This window comes from Dermacentor albipictus, unplaced genomic scaffold (assembly GCF_038994185.2).
Source record: "Dermacentor albipictus isolate Rhodes 1998 colony unplaced genomic scaffold, USDA_Dalb.pri_finalv2 scaffold_11, whole genome shotgun sequence".
Classification (NCBI taxonomy): domain Eukaryota; kingdom Metazoa; phylum Arthropoda; class Arachnida; order Ixodida; family Ixodidae; genus Dermacentor; species Dermacentor albipictus.
In genome coordinates this window covers 3,101,741-3,121,790 of record NW_027225565.1, presented here as the reverse complement: position 1 = coordinate 3,121,790, position 20,050 = coordinate 3,101,741, and the positions used below count along the sequence as shown (strand labels likewise).

General features: G+C 51.8%; 1 protein-coding gene and 1 long non-coding RNA gene across 2 annotated transcripts in view; both read left to right on the top strand.

The window, feature by feature from the left end:
* MCU (mitochondrial calcium uniporter) overlaps nt 1-18,756 on the top strand; it is a 524,593-nt gene extending 505,837 nt beyond the window's left edge. The window contains exons 5-7 of the mRNA XM_070528420.1: nt 15,595-15,699; nt 16,305-16,669; nt 16,878-18,756. Of these exons, the coding sequence (XP_070384521.1) occupies nt 15,595-15,699; nt 16,305-16,669; nt 16,878-17,102 (695 nt within the window). The 3' untranslated portion in view covers nt 17,103-18,756. The remainder of the gene's footprint in view (nt 1-15,594; nt 15,700-16,304; nt 16,670-16,877) is intronic.
* On the top strand, nt 3,353-4,731 carry LOC139051404 (uncharacterized). The gene is made up of 2 exons (XR_011509380.1): nt 3,353-3,676; nt 4,459-4,731. It is a non-coding gene; the product is annotated as an uncharacterized lncRNA (long non-coding RNA).
* Nucleotides 18,757-20,050: the final 1,294 nt, after the last annotated feature.

The following is a 20,050-nucleotide window of genomic DNA, read 5'->3' as shown; positions in this document are numbered from 1 at the left end:
ACTAGCCGCCTCCCGCAGGACGGCTTACGCACACAAAGGCACACACATTCCAATGTCCGGAGCCGACGTCAGAGGGGCCCCGTAGCACTCGGAGCCGTTCCGGGTAGCGCGTTGGGGAGTTTGGGAACAATAGTTGGCCCGCCGAACTCACTCCGTCACAAAGTCTATTTAGTCACGCTGTGGCTAGAAGTTGGCGGCGAACCTCCCGGTATCTTGCCCTCATAGTCGTAAGCGGGCGGCAATCCGGCACTGCAGGTGGCCATTCTTAACACTAGACAGTACTGAGATGGTAAAGGTCATCTGCTGTTACGAGAAAGCGGAAGTGCCCGCATCGCGAGTGCCGCTTCATAGGGAGACGCGCACTCGCCGACTCGGAGTGCTTGTTCACCGCCATCGAGTGAAAGTAAGACCGTGTTCCATCCACCTGGAACGAATTTTCAAGATGACAGCAGTTTCGAGATATAAATTCCGGAACTTTGCAGAGAAGCGTTGGCGCGGAAGTTACTTGTGTGCTTCATTGCATGAAACGACGTTTTGTTAACAAATTAACTGAAACGCCAATGCATTTTTCCGCAAAGTGCGGGAATTTATGTCTCGAAACTGGTGTCATCTTGAAAATTCGTTCTAAGTGGATCCGTCATGTGAACTCCACGACTGGAATCTCTAAATTACAATGTGCGCCATAATGTAATTTTTTAACGACTTAATTAGTGCATTTTTATTAGTTAGTAGATTTTGCATCTCAATTTTTTGTCCAAGTATTGTCCGCTGCTTCGAGTAAACGAGCTCACAACTGGAATTGTGATGTCTGCCACAGGCAACGTTTAAAGATTTTTGAAAGTGTTTGTTGAAACATTCTCCGTATATCTATTATAGTAGGGTTTAAGGTTCGTTCCCCTAAGACTGCTGTGTCCTAACAATTTGCACGGAGCCGTTTAGCGGGAACGCTATAGTGCGCGTGGACATAACGCCGCCACCGAAACATGAAGCGCTGCAGTCGCCCCGCTACTAGGGTGCCTCGATGCGCGCGCCCTCTCGGAGGTTGGAGTCATTCTGTGAAAGGGTCAGTGCCGCCTTCCGACCGCCGGCCGCGACTGCGCTCCCCACATTTCGTTACGGTCGGTCGAGAGAGACACGTGCACGGCGTTTTCTGGTCGGAAATGTTTGGGTGTTGCGTGCCCCAGTGCACGAACCACTCACGGAATGACTGGGAGAAGCACTGACTTCAGTTGAGTGCAGCATTTTGCACCATATTGGTGGCTTTCTTGTGAAAGGAATTTTGAAAAAAAAATCTAAAAACTGCGAGCAGTGCAGGGCTGCAATGCTGGGCTCGACGAGCCATGAGCATGCATATTTAACTGCACTAGAAGAGTATGTTCATGATGGTAAGAACTTATGTTATCCGAGCGGTGAAGTAATGAGCTTGCTCACATCCTGCGAAAAGCACTTCAAAGGAATCACGTCCCGGACTGACAAAACCTGTTCACCCTGAAATCTCCTCTAAAGGATGTGACAGAATACTTAATGAAGAGGGCTCAGTGCAGTCTGGAGGCATGCCAGTGACACAAGGATTTTGGAACACATGCTGATATCAAGTTATGCAAGAGTAAGGCTACGCATTCACCTGCGCCAGCTCGAAGCTGCGAGAATTATTGGGCATGGAAGCAAGACATGCACTGCAGTTAATTTGTAGTGAGTTGTAGCACTTGTTGTTTTTGAAATCCTTACAGTTCCCGACCAAATAAACAAGCTATCACATCGGAAATTGCTATCTATTGAATGCACTTTTTCTCAGTGTTGAGAAGCCGTGTGGCCACTTTGTTTTAGCAGCATCGATGACCGGTTTTTAGCAATTACCAGTTGACAATGTATTCGTGCAGAATATATGCTAAGCAGGCCTTTATAGTCAATTATTACATGAGAGTCGTGATTTAGTGCTGTATAAGCCACATGTGAGGCACCAAATAATCTGGTATGCATTCAATATTTTGTTTACCCTCATCTGCATATTTACAGTAAGGTAAAATAATTCAAAACAAAATTAAGAATAACAATGGAAGCACTGCTAAACAGAATACGGCCACAAAATAAAACGTTCACTGAAAGCGCATGCTATATACTCAAGTTAAACAAAAAATGCGCCAGAAATGGTTCATTTTGTAGTATTATTGTGTAATATCCCACAGAACAAATATAAATTACGTTTCGAACTACAATGAAGCAATAAACGCGGCCCTGGATGTATAGTGTCCGTAGCTATCGCGCTCGACTGCTGATCCTGAGGACGTGGGAGCCACCCAGCCTCGGCGGCCGAGTTTCTATAGAGGTTAAACACATGGTGCTGTGTACTAGTTCGGTATCGGTGCATGTTAATAAAACCTCAGGTGGTCGAAATTTCTGATGCCCTATACCACGGATTCATCACACCCGATGCTACGAAATCACAACGAAAGGCCGTGGATGTGATACTGGTTGAAATATGCGCCTTTAAAAAATTCGCAAATGCCAGCACAGGTAACACAGACACAAACAGGTAAGACAGACACAAATGAAAAGCTACCGCATTCACTGAAGTTTCCGTGACCCCGAAACAACCATTCAATATTAGTAGAACATCACTTACACACGGCCTCGTTTCAACCGCAGAGTGGTTATTTGGCTGTTACGATCATTGCTTTCTACTCAGCGTTGCAGCTTTCAGCCGTAAATGGGCTAACTGATGACTGATTCGAAAACAAGATTTGAAAGTAGGGTGTGCGATGACAATTATTCTTTTGTCCCGTGGCGGCACGCGGTTCGGTAAACAAATTCGGGTTTGAGCCGGCAGCCAAACATTCTTTACGCTTTTGTTAAAGGCACGAAATTCACACACAGACACAGCTAAAGACGACGGGACTCGTGCCTGCGTATGTTTCGTGCCTTTAACCAAGGTGAACAGTCACCAGCTAGCCCAACAAGATGTTCTTTTATGGTCTGCGCGGCTGGCGTGGACGGCAGTTTTCTGCTGCCAGCAAGTCCAATTGTAAATCCCGCTTTAAAAATAAGAATGACAGAATAATTAATTGATACCTTCACACTGCTGATGCGAAAATTTCGTGATCTAGACATATCATCAAAGCAGCACACGCTATCAAAGCGAACTGCACATGCAGCTGCGCGACGCCCGTTGACTGCCTAAGCAGCGGGCATCATAATGGCGGACGCCGTAGCAGACGACGCGGTTGTCTTCACCCTGCAAGGCGCCGGAGGAAGCGCGCGCATCGAGGCACCCTACCCGCTACAAAGCCGAGCTGACTGGCCGAGTCAGCTGATGTTTCCGTCTTTAATTAGTTTCGCATGCTGACCATAGACGAGGCAACCTAAAGTTTGCCCGCGCGGCACCAGCGCCGAATGCTCCCCTAGCGGACCAATGGAAGTTTGGAGGGTCGTCGCTGCGCTGGCGCGCGCCCGTGTTCTGTACGGCGGGAGCGCTCGTGCGCGTGGTTTTTGCGATGCCGAGTGCGACCTCATCAGCCAGGAAAGGTGGCACGCAATACTGATGTGTTGTTGATTGCCACAGCAGCCTCGAAAACACGAAAGGTCCTACGCCGCCCGTGAAGTTCTACAGATTTCCTGGGAAGTGGGACGATAAGGACAGACGACAAGCATGGATAACTGCAGTGCGCGGCCGAGTCGAGTAAGTCTCATACTTTCGCATTCGCGTGTAATATCTTGAAAGCGGAATAGTCATATGCCTGTTTTTAGTGCACGGCCGTTTGTTTAGTCGTGTCGCGTTGTTGAATTGTGGTGGCATCCGCCGTTTGTTAGCGGTAAATGCAGGCGTGTTGCGCCGCTAAGCTCTACGACGCGTGCTCGATTCCCAGCCACGGCGGCCGCATTTCGATAGGGGCAAAATGCAAGAACACCCTTGTTACCGTGTGCTTTGATTTTTGTGCACGTTAAAGAACCCCCAGAGCTTAAAATTATTCCTGAGACTCCCCATTACAGCGGGCTTCATATTGATTTCGTGGTTTTGGCACGGTTTTGGCACTTGGAACCTCCGAATTTATTTGATTGCACTGTGCCTTCCCTCGCGATTGGCATGGACGAGCTCAAGAGAGTTATTTCTTTTTTCCAAACGCTGCAACTTAAATTACTAGTTGTGCAGGTAACGAAAGGGGCCGCGCGCTACTTGTGTGTGGTATCAGACCGTATTTAATGCAAGCCGCGGTCGTCGCGTGCGTCGGGAAGCGGCAGATCGGAAAGCAGCCGCTCGAGACGTGCGCGTTATGTTTGTTGTTTCCCCATGCTTTCTAAGTATCTAAGTGTGCAAGTATCGTAACTTGTAGTGGTAGCACTCTTGTAGAATAATATATGCACACAATCACAGGAACGTTACTTTTGCAAACATATTATTGGGAGTAATTTAATCCCCACAACAAATAGGCACACATACTGTTTCACTCATATGCGATGCAGATGGAAGCGGCGCCAAACAGACCAATGGCAATCACAACAGTCTTCTCAGCAGTCAGCACCACTGGGACATGTGCTTTCCTACTGCAGCGACGCAGCTCTTGAGCAGCGGCAAGACACGTGTGAAACAGACTCCAGAACAAGCCTTTGTGAAGTGACGGAACCATCAAGAAGCAGCCCAATGGATCTGCAGTCACCGAGTAGTATGACAACAGAAGTTTCTGCTGCCAGTGTGACTTATGTTGTAATTGAAATAAAAGTGGCTAAATTTCTGAACATGGTGCGTACCTCTAACTCGACGTCGTCTACGATCTTGTCGGACACCTGTGACACGCACTTGGCTTTCACTATCACATCACCGTCCACAATTAGTTCAACGCCGTACACGTTCGGAAGCAGACGCTCCCCTATCGTGAGGTTGCCGCCACGAAAAAAAGCTGTCGGCGTCGGCAGCCTTCTTGCAACCGCACGGCAATCTTTGCATGGCTGTTGCGCAAGCAGGCGATCTGCCGCCGTCGAAAACGGAGCGCCGTGAGCACGAGCAGCGAAGAAAAGCGCGGACAACACAATGTAAACAAAGCGGAGACTGCGCCACGGCGCGACCGCCCGACTTGACGCTTCCACATTGGGGGCGCTGTCAAGAGGCGCAGTAGCGCCGCCTGGCCATGGTTTTCTTGTCTATACCATTCATTCTATGCGCGCAAACCTAAATAAAACGCAGCTCGCTGTGCCGGCAAGTTGTTTTTTTTTTTCTCGATTGGAGGCGAGCGCAGCGATCGTACGCAGCGGCACGCCGTAAACGGCGCGCTAGGCCGCTGCGCCATCTCGTGGCAGCGACGGAAACCGAGTGCCTTAGTTGTTGACCGCGAGAATTTGAGCTGATCGTGACTGAATGAACTTCCTTTGGGTTGATGCTGCACCGTGTTCCTGTGAGCACAGGGATACTGATGCTGTGCAGGCGAATTAGCGGCCTGCGCAAAAGTCAGTGACCGGTCTGCTCAACAGTGAACGTCGAGGCAGTAAGACAGTTGTCGAAGATCTTGATGGTGTTCAGGACGCGGGCTTCGCGTTGCGTGCACAACTGTGTAAACAGTCGAAGAAATGAGTTTAGAGTTGCAAAGTGACGTTCTGCTGAACACTGGCAAATATGCACGCTGCGGGGACTCTCAAGGTTGCCAGAGCAATCAGCCGTCCATATCCGTTCCTCAAGTGCATTGTAGCATGTGCAGCTTTATGGACGCGGCAGAACCTTATGCGCTGCTGAAACATATGTAGTTTGGGCGTATATGCTGGGCGCTTTCGCCACAGAAGCAAATCCGAAATGTTTCTAAACATCGTGAAAATGCCGAGTTTTGCAAGGAGGCAGGTAGTTCTGATGTGAGGAGGGTACGGAAAATGACAGAATTTCTTTTAATGAAAAAAAGAACACTGTTTTTGTCTCGCTTTTTTCGCTGGGCATAAAAACCGAAAGAAAAAAAGCGGTTGCTCAGTAATATGAAGCGCATGGAGTTGAATCTTGTTGAAACTTGGGTTGATTTCACTTTGTGTGTACAAGTGCATGCCAAACATTATTAATGAAGTTTTGTAACCTTTTTTGAGGCCAGATGGTGTGCTGCGTGTGCATTTATATTTTGTCTGTTTGATTTCTTGTATAGGCAACCTCGATATGAGTCACTTGTCACAGGATCCGTGCTTTCACGGATAAAAAAGAAGAAAGCTCAACGCCCTTTTACTCTGTGAAGAAGGATGACCAGCGAAGCTGTGTATGTGGGCCCCTGCATGGCGAAGTGCACCACCGCCGCGGCTCGGCCCGGCATTGCACTACCTTCGGGATCAGCCCGCGTATGCGGAGTTTCTTCCTTACAGCGACACGAAAATTTCGTTAGATGGTTAGACGGTAGCAGTATACAGCTTCGTTCTAAAGAAAAAAGAAAAAAAAGTACTGGAAAATTGTCCTGTATTCACTGTTGAACTCACGGTTGTCCAAAAATATGGCTTCAATATCTACGTTTGATGCCAAGCTTCCTAGCCGCTTCCTGTACTTTTGGGTTGGCAGACTGAACAAAATTTACCCGTGTCTTCATCGAATGCAAGCGCGCGTGTGAGCCGAGAGATTGCACCAACGTCGGCTGAGAGATTGGTGATTCTGTACCGCAGTCTTCAGTAGCTACGCTGTGTCTGCGTTTCTCAACATCAAAGCAAGCGCATAATCCTGTAGTTTCACGTGAGTTTTTACCGTAGCGGTACAAAAGCACGTGTTTTTGTTGGACACTAAAGAATACATTACGCTAAGTGAATAACGCTCCAGTAACGCTAGGCGGATACATTCCTTTTTTTTTCTGAGTAGACTTGGCCAGGCAGAAAAGAAGCAGAAATAAAAGGCTCTTGGTGTGTATGCCACACCGCATTTCGTCACATGGGTTCGCTGTAATGTCATGTGTTTTGGCAGCAGTTGCAAGGAGCTCCAATACGCAGAGAATTCTGAAATTACTAAATGCTCAACCGAGCAAGTACCGCGAACTTTTTCTGCAGCAAATGGACGCTCCAATTGCAAGAATATTCTGAGATATCGGTGGTGTGAAACAGGTTGGAGGTTTCGTCGAGAAAATTTTTTTCGAATAGCTGGCATTTAACCGGCAGAATGAATCGAGATAGCTTTTAGTGAATACTTTGCCTCTCTAAACTGGATCCGAGCGCCTATAGCCAGCAGAATATAATTTACTCGTGACTGCCTCTTCGCAAATGTCGCGTTTGCTCTACAAAGACGTCGGCACGTTCGCCATCCCGATCACGGAACATATATTTGACCACGTAGCAAACAAATTGAACTGCAGTAACTGCTGCGAAAAAGTAACATTCCGTAAGCATACAGTGCGCGAGCCTTCCTAAAAGAGCAAACAAAAATGGAAAGTAGTTACATGGTCGGTAGAGGAGAGAGGAAATGAAAAAGCAAGTTATTCGTTGCATGATACCTATATATCTTGCCACAAGCTTTGGAAACATCTGCTAGCTTGCATGGTCCGTTCGTCTGTAGTTATATTTTAGCCTCACTATGCTGCAATAGTTTAGCATATTTTTCCAGGGTTCCCAGAATTTCACCCCCGAAAAAATTCTGTTTTCCTTTTCCGCCTTCAACATTTTCGGAAATTTGCCATCTCTAATGGCAGATCTTTCTGCGTAAGAAAAATAAGACCCTTCACACCTGAAACCTAAACCTACTGGTGGACAGTTATCGATTTGTACTTCCAGCTTGTCATCCTTCAGCGCTGTCAGATCATAAATATGACGATGTAGTATGGTCCTATGATGTTTCAGATGACACAAAAGTCGCAGTTTCGTAGAGGCGAAGCGTCGATTGTCACAGCAAATCAGTAGATAGCTATACAAAGTAAGGATAGTAGTTTTTTCGGCCGTATAAACTTCTAAACATTCACTTACTAACCAAATGAACAAGGATGGTGTCACGCGCGCACAAGCAAACATGAACACATCTAACTCGATGACCGATGAAACTCGCTGTCAAAACGCTGGAGCGAGAAAGCGTGGCAGCAGCAGTGAGCGAATTGACCTTCGTGTTGCTTCTACCTTCAGCGCGCACTGTTAGGAGTGGCCTGCCGAGGGGGCAACATGCAAGTTTTCTCAGCCAGCTGCAACTGCGAGCGCTGCGAGCTTCCCCGAAGAGAACCATGGAAGTCTATCACAATTGCTGCGGTGACTCGTTTCGTAGGGACCTCGAAGTGCCGCTTCAGCACCCCCTCGGCGCCGTTGTGACTAAACGCGATCGGCGGACCAACTATTGTTACTGAACCCGCCACCGCCGATATGGTCTCTCTGCAGCAAGAAGAGCTTCCCTAACAAAAGGGTGCTTTGTGGTACGTGGGCCCCAGGATTCGTCACAGTCTGCTGACACTCGTGGCGACTACAGATTGCAAGACAATGGACAACCGGCGGCCACGCTGCGGCGGTCAGCTCGGGCAACCAACGCGCCTTTCAAGACGTAAGCCCCGAGTACTGCGAAGCCCGTCTCACCTCGAAGGGGGCAGTGAAACCTGTGCAGAATGTGTGTGTGTAAACCCCCTACCCCCTTCCCTCAAAGGCCACGAGGACTTTCTGCGCTGACTGGTCGAACGTTTCCCTCACCTAGGGATCTAGGGAACACGAAGTGTTTATAAGCAGCTGTTTGTCGCTGCTAGAGTGTGCTCTGTGATCGTGCTCGTGAGCTGCGTGCTCGTCAGTGTTTGGAGCTTCGTGCTCGTATGTTGTATGCTTCGTCTTGCGTGCTCCATGTGGGAGTCACGCTAGACTATCGAATGTCTCTCTTGTTTAAGATGTAAATACTGTAAATAAACCCTGTACGCCTAGTTCCTCCCACGTTTCTCTCAACGACCTACAACTCCTACAAATGGTGGCAGCGGCGAGATCGTCCGACAATTCTTACAGCAGTAAGCCGCGAGAGCACAGTGCACAGGAAGCTGTCAGCACTTGGCGCAACCTGTTCCCTTCGCAGATCGCTTTCAAGATAGGGCCCGGCCGCCCGCACCATACGCAGCCGCCGTCAAAGTAGAACGCCCCCCCCCCCCTCCCTTCAGTTCCCCCCGAGTACCTCGCACGTGACGTGAGTGATGAAAGAAACTTTATTGCAGGTCCGGCGACGACGCGAACTCGTCGCACACCCGGCTAGTCCCACGTCGGGACCGGCAGCTCTAGCCCACCGGCCCGGTCGCGGGCACGCCGGACAGCCAGGATTTGCTTTTCTAGAGCGGGCCTACGCAGAAGCGAGTCCCACTCCTCCTTGATGAACTTGGGGTATGTCGACCCGCACTCCCAGAGCATGTGCGCTAGAGAGGAGGTCTGCCCGCAGGAGGGGCAGGCGTCGTCGCGATACACGTCCGGGTAAGCATCGTGGAGAACGGACAGACACGGATACGTACTGGTCTGCAGAAGCCTAAGAGAAACGGCTTGCGCCCTATTCAACCTGGGGGTGAGGGTGTGGAAAGATCCTTCTAGACATGTAGAAGAATTTAATAATCCCGTTATGAGTAGCGGGAGCGTCCCTGTGGCCGTAAGGAGGAAGGGAGTCGGTGCTTCTTGCAGAGGAAGCGCGGTCGGTGAGGTCACGCGCAGCCTCGTGAGCAGACTCATTGAGGTGCGAGGGAGCACCCTCGACCGACCCTACGTGCGCGGGAAACCAGTGGATTGAATAATGCGTGAGAGCATATGGACTCGGAACTGCTAAGAACACGAGCAGCTTGCTTGGCGATGCAACCCTTCTGAAAAGCCCTAACTTCCGTTTTGGAATCGCTGTATATCTCCGACCCACGACCGTCTAGCAGGGCGAGGGCGATGGCGGCTTGCTCGGCGACTCTGGGGTCTGAAGTGCGAATGGAGGCGCTATCGGAAATTTTGCCGCTGGAGTCGACCCCAACGATGGCAAAGGTCTTCCCATCGCTGCACTCCGCGGCGTCCACGAAGCTTGCTCTAATGTCTCGTTGCTTGGTCTGTTTGAGGATGGCTACTGCTCTGGCCTTGCATCTGCCCTCGTTATGGACGGGATGGACGTTTCGGGGCACAGGGGCCACTTCGTACTTGTCTCGAATTCAGCTAGGGATCGGGGTACTCACCATCGGGAAACCCGCAGAGTGGTAACCAAGCTCTTCGAGGATGTGTTTACCTGCCGCTGTGGTGCTCAGGCGAGTGAGTTGCGCGTGTTCTTATGCTTCGGCAATCTCCTCGGCAGTGTTATGCACCCCCATCTTGAGGAGATCCTCGGTATGGGAGTCCTGATGGGTAGCCCGAGAGCCCTCTTGACCACTTTGCGGATGAGAGCGTTGAGCTTGTCTCGCTCCGCTCTGAGCCAGTTGTGCATAGAAATTGTGTACGCAAAGTTACATAGTACGAAGGCAGTGATAAGTCTGAGGAGATTGTTTTCCTTCATTCCTCGGTGCCAGTTTCCTATTGTGCGAACGAGGCGGAAAGCGTTGTCCGTCTTTGCGATGATCTTGCGGAGAGCCGTTCCGTTCCCGCCGTTGAATTCGACAAACATACCCAGGACCCGAATAGCGTCGTATCACCCCCCCCCCCCCCCCCCCCCGTCGCAAGTGCGAAGACTGATGCTGCTTTCAGAGACTGGCTTCCAATCTTTGGGTCTGCCTCCCTTCTCTTTTCTGTAAAGCAGAAACTCCGTCTTGGCGGGGGAGCATCGAAGTCCGGTGGGGCCGAGATACTCATCGATCACGTCGATCGCCTCCTGCATGGAGTCTTCGACTCTGCCCTCGCAACCGCCGGAGCACCATAAGGTGATGTTGTCGGCGTGTATGGTGTGCTTGACGCCCTTGACGCGTGCCAACCTCTCGGAAAGACCAATCATACAGATGTTACACAATGTAGGTGAGATGACGGCGCCCTGAGAAGTGCCCCGCCCTCCGAGGGGCACATCGTCGGAGCTGAAGTCCCCAATCCGAAGCTTGGCCTTCCTGTCCGTTAGAAAAGAGCTGACGTAGCTATGGAATCTGGAACCGAGACCCAGGTCTGAAATGGTCTTTACGATGAAGCTGTGGAGCATGTTGTCGAAAGCTTTCTCGAGGTCCAGACCGAGCAAAGCCTTGACGTATCTGGAACGGCCATCCACAATCTGATGTTTTATTAGTTTCATTGCATCCTGCGTCGAGAGTCCGGCGCGGAAGCCGATCATGTTGTACGTGTAAACCTCGTTTTCTTCGAGGTACCCGTTGACCCTGTTGAGGACGACGCGCTCCATGACCTTGCCAACGCAGGAGGTGAGGGAAGTCGGCCTGAGGTTCTCGATGTTCGGAGCCTTGCCGGGCTTGGGAATGAGCACCGTGCAGGCCATCTTCCATTCTGTAGGAACAACGCCGCTATTCCAGGACTCGTTGATTTTGTCGGTCAGAAAGACGATAGACGTGTCCTCAAGGTTTCTCAACATTCTGTTGGTGACTCCGCCTGGACCCGGCGCAGACTTGCGGTTGAGCGCGAAGATGGCCTGTCTGATCTCGGCAACGGAGAAGTCTTCGTCGAGCTCGGGGCGTGGAGGGCCTCGGTAGTCCGGGAGTTAGGTCGCCGGATCTCCGTCGCGACGGACGGACAAGTACTTCTGTACGAGTTTTGAGACGAGCTCATCGACCGTGTGAGCTCATCGACCGGTGGCTTCGTGAAGGGTCCGGGCAAACGTATGCCTCCGATTTGACTACGAGCCGTTTTCGTCGAGAAGGTGCTTCAGCATAACCTAGGATTTGCCGTTGCGCATCTGTCCGTCGATAGATTCGCAGAGCTCGTCCCACTGCTGCTGACATAGCGCCTTGCAGTAGTCATCGATGACCTTGTTGAGATCAGAGATCTTTTTTCGGAGTCTGCGATTGAGCCTTTGACCCTTCCATCGGCGGAGCAGGGCGTTTTTGGCCTCGATTAGGTGGGCAAGTCTGCTGTCCATCCGCTCAATGTCAAGATCGGTTTCCACTTTCTTGGTGGCCGTGGAAGCGTCGTTCCGGACGCCTTCGCACCATTCTTCGAGAGTGGCGGGTGCCCTGGCTCTGCCGGGTTCTTCGCGAATCTTGCGAAAGTGGTCCCAATCGATGAACGTGAATTCCTTGATCCTTCTCCGAGACACCTTGAAGTTAGTCTCGAGAATGTAGTGGTCGATGCCGAACTCCATGGCGGTGTTCTCCCAGCCCACGTCCTCAACGTTCTTGACGAACGCGAGGTCGGGTGTCGAGTCCCGGGATACGGAGTTGCCGATGCGCGTAGGAAAATCCTTGTCAGTGACCAGAGTGAGGTCCATCTCGTTGGCGTCTTGTCACAGGTTGCGCCCCTTGGTAGTGTCGGAGACGTAACCCCAGGTGCCGTACGGTGCGTTGAAGTCACCGACGACGACCAAAGGTCGAGGGCCGGCCAAGTCGGTCGCTTTCTTGAGGATGGTCTTGAACTGCTGGCGCGAGTCCCTGGGGTTGCTGTAGATATTGAGGACGAACACACTGTTTCTGCGCTAATTCCGCTGCGGTACGTCGAGCAGGATCTCAACCATGACATATTCAATTCTACCACTTGCCAGCTTGAGGTCATGGGTGAGATGAGTCAGCCTTTTATCAATCAAGGTGCAAATCCCTCGCCCCCCGGACCGGCCCGACACGGCCCTGTAGCCCTTGAGCGAGGCGGCGGAGGCTAATGTTTCCTGGAGAGCAATGACTTGAGGTTTGACAGTGAAAGACCTGAAAAACTGCTGCAGAGGGGCTTTTTTGTTAGGATACCCCCTGCAGTTCCATTGCCAAATGCCAAAACTCTCTTTGGACCTATCCATTATGACGTACCGGACGGACTACCACCTAACGGGGCAGTTAGGACTGCACAAAGACTGAGACCTCCTGTCGCCGTCCTAGTGGGATACTGAAGTCTAGCTCCCTTTAGTATGGCGGGAATGGTTAGCGGTTGTACGACGGAGACGGATGAAGCCATTCGCGCCTCAATGGTGTCGATGAGATCAGCGAGAGCTCCGAGGCCACTGTTGGGGTCTCCAACAGGGGCCTCCAACAGGGGCGAACGTTATCGGTGAGACAACTGACGCTAGCGGTGACCTGTTTGAGGCCATCTGCCAGCCCAATGAGAGTTTGCTTAATCTCGCTGACTTCTGCGGACAACGCTCCTATTCACTTATTTGTTTAACTACTGCTCTACGTTTAGAGGACGTCGCAGTACCGTCTACCGGAGCCGGGATTGGAGTCTCTGTGGCCCTGCCTGGCGCAGCGTTATCCGACGCATTCAAAACGAGTTTCCTGATCTCTGCCATTTCCTTAACTAGCCTCTTGATCGTGCTCTTGAGGTCCTCGTTCTCTTTGCGTAAGCGAATGACTTCCGCGTCCCTAGCTTCCTCTGGGTGCGGGTCGTTACGAGGTTCTCGAGTAGCTTCTATATTGGCACCGGCTTGGGACGTGCCAGATCGGCCCAAACGAGGTTCCGCTGCTTCCCGCAACGTGCGGAGGCGGGCTGAGGTCCAGATGTTGGCTGGGTTCTGGAACCCGGGCGGCCCCTGGAACCGGATGTGGATCTGGATCGGACTCGGGATCTTGACATCGACCTGACCCTGGAGACGGAGCGGCTCCTGGTGCGACCCCTGGAGCGACCACGAGACCAGGATCTCCCCCTGGACCAGGAGCGGCTGCGATCAAGCCCGGCAGGCGATGCTTGCCGGGCTTGATTCGCGCCCTCCATGGGCAGGAAATGTTCGGCGTTGAGGGCGCGGGAGCGTTCCCCCCGTCTCCGCCTGACGAGATACGGCGTCTGAAATCGTCGCTTGCACTCCTTGGCGGCGGTGAGGTGGTCGCCTCCGCACAGCTTGCATTTGGGATCGCAGCTGCGCTGAGCGTCGGGGTTTGCTTCTCCACATCCTCTGCAGATGGCGTCGTTGGGCGAAGGGCAGACGTCGCAGCGGCGCCCGAGTCGGCCGCAGCTGTAACACACGTCCATTTGCTTGCGAAATAATGTGCACCTGACGATAGTGTCGCCGTAGGAGACAAAATTTGGCACCCGGTACCCCTCGAACAGGACCACCACGGTACCGGTGTTCTTAATTCTTTTGGCGTCCAGCGCAGTTGGATTTCTAGGGTTGAGTTTTTTGTAGATGGCCGCGGGCCCGTCGGTAAGGGAGATGCCTCGGATGGCGCCCTTGCACGTGTAGTGGGGGGCGGCCTCGTAAGCGCTCACCTCGAAACGTTTAACGGCGACGGAGATGCCCTCGATGTCGACGTAGCGTGCAGCGTTGTCCCTGGTTGGTGTGCTGATCACCATTAGGTTTTGTTGAATGTTGGGACGCATCGTGTCGGTGTCCCGCGGCGCCGAATCGAGCCCGGCAGCCTGCCATATGGTGTCGGCGACTGCGGTAGGTCCGCACTTGATACACAGGCCTCCCCTGGGCCGCACAACAATCTGTGCCTCTTCCTTGGGCATCGGAGGCATCCTGGCCCTTCGAATTATCTTGCTTTTAATGCCCGCGCGGTCGGCGCGGCGCCGAGCGTTGGAACCGGCGTTATGCTGAACGTCCGCCGCACTGGCATTGGCCGCGTTTCTCATTCTCATTGAAGAACGTCTGGCGGCAACGAGCTGCCACCCGGAGTCTTTAGTGAAGTCCTCGGGGGATAAAAACTTCCCTTCCACCTCACACTCCATTACAAAGTCCGTGGAAAAGCCTCCGACGAGAAGAGGTGGGCGAGCGATGCCTCGCCTCGCGAACCCTAACATGGTTAGGCTCAGCACACATTCACGGCGTAGTCGAAAGAAAAACGGCAAGAAATGTCACAAAAGTCCACCCACCCTCAAAATTCTGGTATCGGCGTGTTCTTCTTGACTTCACGGATCCGAAAATGTAGAAAGTTCAGGGGTACACACTCGAAGAACATCCAAAAATGTTGGCAAAAAGCGGGAGCCGAGTGAACCACATCAGATGTGGCTCAAACCCACTGCGTGCCTCCACGTGAGCATAAGTTATCACGAGTCACTGCGGTCACCCAGGCCGTCACAACCGACGTGACGGTAAACGCTTCCTCCCTCTTTACTCTTGGGCGCCCGAGATTGAGCCGCCATTGTCGGCTCACCCTCACACGCTTTCACTCCCGCATACGGCGCGCGGCGGCGATGTTATCGGCCTTGGCTTGATGCGGAACATCACGGCGACGGCGGAAATTCGCCTGGATCGTGCGTATATTTGCTATCGCAGTAACATGCTAAACTTCTGCGCCGTGATCACGAGGCGCGCGCTTTCTTTTCTTTAAGACTCAAGGAGGGCAAAGCCCACGAAATGTTCGTTGCAACGTGCACGCCTTAATTTATTCGAATTTCCGTGAAAAATTACAATTTCGTCACAAAAACTACATCGAAACTCGTCCTGAAAACCCTTTTTGTTGGCTTTTTGTGCCTGTCTCGCAGTTAAACGTTTCACGCCATATGCTAGTTACTGGGTAGCGTCAGCACGCTGGTTTCCTGTCACAGTCTCATGACCTGTTGTCCACGTGATAGCGTCATGCATATGTGAAACGGCTTTACCGTACTGAAATCAGCGATCGAAGTTGTCAATAACTGGTGTAAATTTGATTTGGTGCGTTATCAAAACTCTTTTTTCTACTTTGTTCTTTGCAGATGGCGTTCGTATCGCGTCAACGTCATCCATCGAGCATCTCCTGCGAGAAAACTTCATCCTAACCCTCAACAACCAGGTCTACCTCGTTGAACCGCCATATATAGGTGGGCATTTGAGCAACATGCAGTAGTCTGCCATTGCACGCGTTGTGTTATTGTGATGATTGATAGTTCTGAAACGGCACATTCACTGCTATTGTTAACATTCGCGGACATTAGTTTTAAATTGCAATTTATATTCTTCAGCAATTAATTCATTCGCATTCATATATGTTGCCCTTGATGCATCAAGCCGAAACGCCGCCGAGGTGTACGGTCTTCCTTCCTCTAGTGGCGCTTGAATACGAAGACGCTGGCGTACCGACTCAACAGCGTGCGGTGCGGGCATAGGGTTCCTGAGAGCGTTCTCGTACAACTTGCCCTTTTCCCTCTACCTCGAACTAATAATAGCCACCTTTTCTTGTTTTCACTGGGTATACATATACTGTATACTACAGGCTGCATAAATCTTGCACGGCCAGCGCTGTCGAGACGCCTCGTGGGCGTATTCCGCGCGCTCACCTTTGCCGACTGAAAAAGTCGTGCTGACGTCGCGATGATGGTTTTGTTGTCGTTTATTTCTACTAGAAAGGGCCCGCAGGGAAAGGGAAAGCGGGATTGCTGTATGGGGTGCCCGGATAAGCCTGCTGCATGTTTGATGTCTGTCGCAGACCGCCTGACCAGCGAGGAAGCACAGACGCTGTCCGACCTGAAGACGCTGGTCGCTCGGCTGTACGAGAGCCTGACTGTGAACGAGCACCAGCTGGAGCAGGAGCGCAAATTGCTGGACCGCCTGCACAACGTCAAGGTGCAGCTGGGCCCTCTGGAGCGCAAGAAGAGCGAGCTCATGTCGCTCTCCCAGCGGCGCACCACGCTGCTGTCGTGGCTCGGTCTGGGCCTGATGGGCGTCCAGTTTGGCATACTGGCCAGGCTCACCTGGTGGGAGTACTCGTGGGACATCATGGAGCCCGTCACCTACTTCATCACCTACGGCACCACCATGGCCATGTATGCCTACTTCGTCGTCACCCGCCAGGTGCGTCATGTGCGCTCTTCGATGATGTCACTTTTGCGCTCGAAATGATGCCGATCGCGTGGAGTTTAAGTATATGTACGCCTGCCACCTATACTGTGCAGTTCACGTGCAGTCTCTCTCAGCGGCCTCTGGTTCCAGTCCTGTGTTAGACGCACACCATATATACTATCTACCGCTGTCGCTTAGCGCTGCCGCTCTGCACCCGCAGGACTACGTGCTTCCGGAAGTGCGGGACCGCCAGTTCCTGATATCCTTCTACAAGTTCGCCCGGCGCCAAGGCATGGACGTGTCGCGCTACAACGCCCTGCGCGATGAGCTCTGCGAGATCGAGGAAGAGCTGCGCCGCCTTAGGGACCCCCTGCAGAAGCACCTTCCCGTGCGCGAACTCGGCGCACCCTGCAAGGAAGGCGACGAGCAGCAGCAGGCCAGCTAGCTCGTCGCCCGACGGACCGCCGTCTAGTCGCTTCGCCACCTCTCTATTAGAGGCATCGCCACCCGCGCGCCTCCTTCCCTGTCTAGTTTCCTTTCTCTCTCTCTCTCTCTCTTTCCCCTTCTAATACCACTTCCATCCTCTTGACCCAGTGCTCAGCCTACCCCCCCCCCCTCCCCCCCCCCTCTGCCGAAAAAAAAATTATTTCGCCTTTACGAACTCCGAGGTGGCTGGTTCGTTGCTGCTGACCTTATAACGCTGCTTTTTTAATCCTATACGTGTAACGGAACGGCATTTTTTTCATTCGGGTATTCTGCGGGGCATTGAATGTTTGCGCTGCTGCTCCCGTGTAAGCGAGACTGTCCAGCGGTCGCGCATTGTGCCCGGCAGAATGAAAGCTGTTTGTAGGTCCTGTCTCGACGTCGGCAGGTTCGACATGGTCGCGGGCACTTCAGGCCTAGCTAGCGCCGCCCACCCCCTGAGCTAACCTACATTGTTGGGGCTTATGCGGGCGCATGTTCGATTCTCGTATAAAATTGAAACTTGAAGCGTCTCGTTCTCGTATGCATGAGACGAGCTCTGTCACGAGTGAAACTCACTGAACCGTTGCAGTAACATCGCTAGACCATCGCGTCGCTCGCGTGTGAAGGCCGCGTCTGGTATAATGTTCTTGGAAAGCGGAAAAGGTTGTGACGAAAGTTGTTAGCCCTTAGCGTAGGCGCGTTGCCGAGAGATGGACGACGTTACGTGCGTCGGTTTTAGGCTCTTTTTGTAACGCGAAGAAAACCTTTATCTCTTTTGTACACCTTCGCGCTTTAGTGCCTAACACTATACAGTCGCGCATGTGTGCACGTCTAGAGACAGCGAGTTCCGGACGTCTGCGGTGGCCTGCCATTGGCTCTTTCGAAAGCGCGCAAAGCAACATTAAGTACGACTTTGCGATGGGGCCACACGCTCCGTTTTTCGGCAATCAGCTGCGCCCGGAGCCCGTGTATGGCATTGCGCTACCACTAGCAAGTCTGTGTAGTTTCTTTCGTTCTTTTTTCTCGCTATTATAATGATAGCCAGCGAGCTCCAGTCAAAAAGCCTTCCCGAGTGCATTGTCTTAAGGGTGTCCTGAAGGCAGCCCTCCTCCCCCCCTCCCCGAGTGCTAACCAAACCTGTGTTCGTGCCAAAACGCCACATCTGCGTATGGGCGGCTTCGTTTGTGAGCGCGTTTTTAAAGAAAAGGAAAAAAAATGAAACCTGAAACACTGCCGCATGATGTCGAAAACCAGTCGCGTTCCGCTCAGTCTCTTTCCGCAGGATGTGTAGGAGGAAATCGGTCGCGGCGTCGGCGACCCGCCCCGGTGGTTGACGTGTTTCACGAACAGCCTCGTCTGAGTGACTCAATAGCGAAGCGCTTCGTATTGCAGGCTTAAGCGCGGCGACAGACGACAAATGTCGCTCCCACTGATTAGCTGTCCGCTACAGTTCGGGCGCGCAGTGCTTTGTGCGCGCGCGCGGTTTCGAGCGGGCGTGCGAATAACATGGCTTGTGCGGGTGGCGTTGCCTCTACAGCATCCCGTACAGACTTGTGTAACCCTCCGATTCTCGTACTTAAGAAGAAACCGAAGTCCAGCGTGAGAGCGAAAAAAAAGAAGTGTGCCGCTATATACGAGCGCATGCAGGACACGACCGTATGTGCCTGTAAGCGGTCGTGTTCTGAACTAATTGATGAATGCAAGGTGCATATAACTCTTGATATGTAGCTACAGTTATCAGCAAGAGTAAATGGTCCGACGGGCACTATGCAAGTCCCGTTGGTCGGAGAAAAAACAAACAAAAAATGTGCATTTGGGATTCCACCGCTTGCACTTATTCGTGCAAACTTTCTAATCAATTCGACATTTCGTGCCGCTTTGATTATCACGAGGGTGTTAATGGATTTGCCGTTCTTCGAGTGTTTTTACTTGTCTTTTCGTCGTCGAGCTTGTACACAGTGAAAGTGCTTGAGCGACGCTTTTTATTGTGAAGTCTATATTTGCACGTTCTCGGGCTGCACGCAGCTCGACGACGAAGTGATCACTGCCTCGAGACTTGCTGTACGCAGAAAGGTTCGAATGTTGGCGTCTTGTGAACTGTGATTTGATTTGGTTTCGGTGGCGGTCGGTTGGGGGGGGGGGGGGGGGGATTGATAAGCGTTGAGAAAGATATTTCTCCGTGGTGGGCTTTCATGAATTGCACTAGAGTGCACGGATTGATGTAAAAGGTCGCTGTTTGTCGAGGATCGCGAGATTATCGAGAAATGCAACGTTTTCTTTTTTTCTTCTTCTATTTACTGTTTTCTGTTTTTATATCAACAACGAATATTTGAAGGTTTGAGAAATTGTCCCATTATACATATACGGAACGTATGTGCTAAGGCACTCTGCAAAATATTGTTCTACTTACTTTTTCTTTTGGCATTCGCGATATTAGAGCATTTTAGCGCGTCTGGTATTCCGGCTAGCGCGGGCAGTTTGCCAGTTTAGCGGGGCCGTAAACGTCAGCGGCCAGATTGGTGGCGCCAGCTGGTGGCGCAAAGCTCAACCACACAAACACAAAGCTAATTATTACAGTCTGCTTAGCTGCTGGTGTAAATTGTTGACAGAGGCGTAATCGTGTTCACAATGACGCCGCTGCCAAAAAATTTGCATCAGCAGCGAAGCAGGATATAGTGGGTTACTGCAGTTTTAGCTCTGTGCTTGTCTGGTTGAACACTACGCCACCATGTGGCTGAACCGCTGTGGCCGCTCACGTTTACGCCCCCGCAAATCCGGCAATCCGCCCAAACCGCTCCCGTTTGCCGAAATAGCGGACAGGCTAAAAGTCTCTGTTAAAATTGTTTACCTCCGAAATGATGCATACAACTGATATTTGCTGCGGGCATCGCTACTCTCCGAGTACTCTGACTGAAGCTACCTATCATG